Here is a 3,080-nt window from a genome sequence, read left to right as displayed (position 1 = left end):
GGTTTTTGGCATATTTGGAAGACTGTATGTATGTATGTATGTATGTATGTATGTATGTATGTGTGTATGTGTGTATGTGTGTCTCACTTCCCAACGACAGCACGACTGTACAATGTTTAATATGATCTGTTTTCTTTTGCTTGTGTCTGTGCTTATTCCCTCAGCTGACCAGCATGTTTGATAGGGTGAGCGGCTCCAACAGACAGCTGGAGGACGAGATGAGGGAGCTGGCTGACAAAAAGGAGAGTGTAGCTCACTGGGAGGCCCAGATCACAGAAATCATCCAGTGGTGAGACACACACACACATACATACACGCATACATACACGCATACACGCAGTAGCTTTCTCAAATGTCCTTAGTATTTGCTGAGGCATATACTTTCTCATTGATGCTACAGCACAAACTGAAAGACGGCTATATTCAGTCCCACTCTTAAAATGCACACACACATGTTGTCTGCAAGTGTATTGGGTACCTCTATACAGCATAACTGCAGCATTTCTCACATGCCTCTCAAGATCTTAGAGCTACTTGACCCTCCCTTCCTCTCAGATCACTTCCCATTGCAGCTGACACCCCGCCAGCTGCTTGGCTTCCCTCTGTTGGACAGGCCTGAAGTCCTCACATAGCACACATACCCGCACACACATACCCACACACAAGCAGTGTTGGCCCAAGCCTTTTCCATTCACAAGGCAACAGTGGCCCCTTGTGGTCAAGTTGAAGAATACATAAGCGACACTATTTCTGCTACACTTGGGCTGACTGTACTACACTGCATTGTTACAGATCTGGCTGCTATGGATTAACTATCATTAGCGCGAGATGGTGTAATTGGAGAGCTGACACAGATTTCTGCAGTTTGCTCTAAACTTTTGCAACAATGCAGAGACAGCAGTAACATGATTAATTCAAGCATTTTTTTGGCTTAAACATCGGAAAGTCTCACATTACATCAGCACAATTAACTGAAGCACAGAAACAGTCAGAATTGAGGATTGTTGTAAAAAATAATCCTTTCTCCATGGCTGGTTTCTGTGTGTGCTTCTGTGTCCTCAAGTCGAACTATTTTAATTTGGAGTAAAGTTACAGCCTTAGTTTTTAGGTTTTAATAATTGGTTTTTACATTATTTTTCTCCCTGGTGTTTATTTTTCTTCTATTGAATTGCTATAGACAGTTTTTACATTTTACTGTTTCTATTGTATTAACTTTTTTAACCTTGCAATATTTTATTTGTTGTTTTTGTTTTTATGTGTTGTTTCAGTTTCGCTATGTTTGGGCTGTATGTTTGTATGAAAGGTGCTATATAAATAAAGTGGAGTATTTCCAAAGTTCAGGCCCTATTTTGGAGCAAAAACCCCTAAAATCAAATCCCCAAATTAATGCCCAAACCGTTCAGCCCTGTTCAGTCATGCAGTCCATCGAAGGCATGGCTGTGCTGGATTTTATTTAACTGGGGCCATGCTGTGTAACAGAGATAAAGTGGTGTAAACGTAAGAGAATAAGGTAGAGTGATTTTTGCAGCACAATTTGCTCGCTGTCACCCCTTCTCTATTTACTTCCCACGGCTGACCTCACCCTCATTGCCAATCTCATTGCTACTATTGGCCAGAAAAGTGAAGCTGGTGAAATTTAGTATTCTTATCACTTAATTGTCAGAAAAGTATTTGCAGATCTCAATGAATGTGCCCATATCAATTGATATTACTAGCACTGCTGTTAACCTCAATATTTACCTGGCATGGTGGTCTTCATTATATCCACTCCGACCTGCTTCCCCCGCTCTGCAGCGAGCACAGCGTAGTCCCCCTGGTGGGACAGGTTGAAGCTCCAGGCCGGGGGTTCAGGGCCTGAATCTGAACTGACCTGGAGGCAGACAGCAAGGCAATGATCAAACATTAATTATAAAAATAAATAAAAAACCCCACTGTATTATGTAACAACTCCACAAAATGTAATACATTTTTACTCCATCATGTATTAACACCTGCATTTGGTAACAATCTGCCGTTTTCTGTAATAAACAGCATAAATGCAATATGTAATACATCTCCCCACATTTTGTCATAAGTGATCACATACTGTGGTGGTTATTTCCAAATGTGAGAGTTTCACTTTTTTATGATGAATGTAATAAATGTCGCATTATGTAATAACCAACCAAAATGGTGTGGTGCCCCCCCCGGAGCTATAGCTGACTCTGATTGTAGTGTAAATAAAGGCAGTAATATGAACAGCTTGTCATCATCATCATCTTACAAATACAGCCAAACACAGGGACTTTACCTCAAAAGCTGACCTGGAAAAACTCATTCACGCTTATAATTCTAGCAGTGTGGACTACTGCAGTGGTCTTTTCATTACAAGACGCAGGTACAATATATTACATATTGGATCTCTAAATGAAAATATAGCAAAATAAGTCAAGCTAGAGCCCAGTATAACTTAATTAACTGAAATAAGCCATTTCTTGAGCTTTAACAATTGCAGCAAGGATATAAACCCTCCTGTGCAAAGTGTTAAAAACATATCCTAAATATCATAATTATAATAGCCTAATTTTCACTACTCAAGTGTAGTTTAAGGGCTGTGCATTTACACTTTGTTCAAACTCACAGAACTTTATTAGGGCCTGAGCAGCGGTTATTATTCTTAACCAAAGTTAATTTAATTCATTTAATTCCTCATGAAACGCTGCGCACACGTCAAAATGTACGTATTCTATGGGTCTCGCACATGTGTTGGAAAAAGTACTCAACAGCGCCCTCTACAGAGCAGCCCCAGCAGCACGTTTCACCGATATACATGAAATCGGTACAGATCATGTCGAGATGTACGAAAAAGTATTTTGGACCCAGGCCCCAAACCTTCCAAAAAGAAAGTCGGCCATTTCGAATTTATTTAACGAAGTCCTCCTAGGGAATTGATCGGATCGACTTCTAAACAGACTAAACAGACTTTCTATCCCATTTTGTGTCAGAATAAAAATGAACAAAATGAAACAGAAAAACATACGTTCGAATGAATTCAATAAAACATGAAATAAAAGAAACCTCAATATTTGGGCAACAACACT

The 3,080-nt window shown here is 39.8% G+C and overlaps 1 protein-coding gene across 1 annotated transcript in view; it reads right to left on the bottom strand.

The window, feature by feature from the left end:
• The window catches only part of aasdhppt (aminoadipate-semialdehyde dehydrogenase-phosphopantetheinyl transferase), a 12,064-nt gene that overhangs the window by 7,486 nt on the left and 1,498 nt on the right, over positions 1-3,080 (bottom strand). The window contains exon 3 of the mRNA XM_035679410.1: positions 1,741-1,870. Within this exon, the coding sequence (XP_035535303.1) occupies positions 1,741-1,870 (130 nt within the window). The remainder of the gene's footprint in view (positions 1-1,740; positions 1,871-3,080) is intronic.

This window comes from Morone saxatilis, unplaced genomic scaffold, assembly GCF_004916995.1.
Source record: "Morone saxatilis isolate NCDOM2014 unplaced genomic scaffold, NCSU_SB_2.0 Contig8, whole genome shotgun sequence".
Classification (NCBI taxonomy): domain Eukaryota; kingdom Metazoa; phylum Chordata; class Actinopteri; family Moronidae; genus Morone; species Morone saxatilis.
The sequence above is the reverse complement of the archived record's forward strand: the minus strand, read 5'-3'. Positions and strand labels throughout refer to the sequence as shown.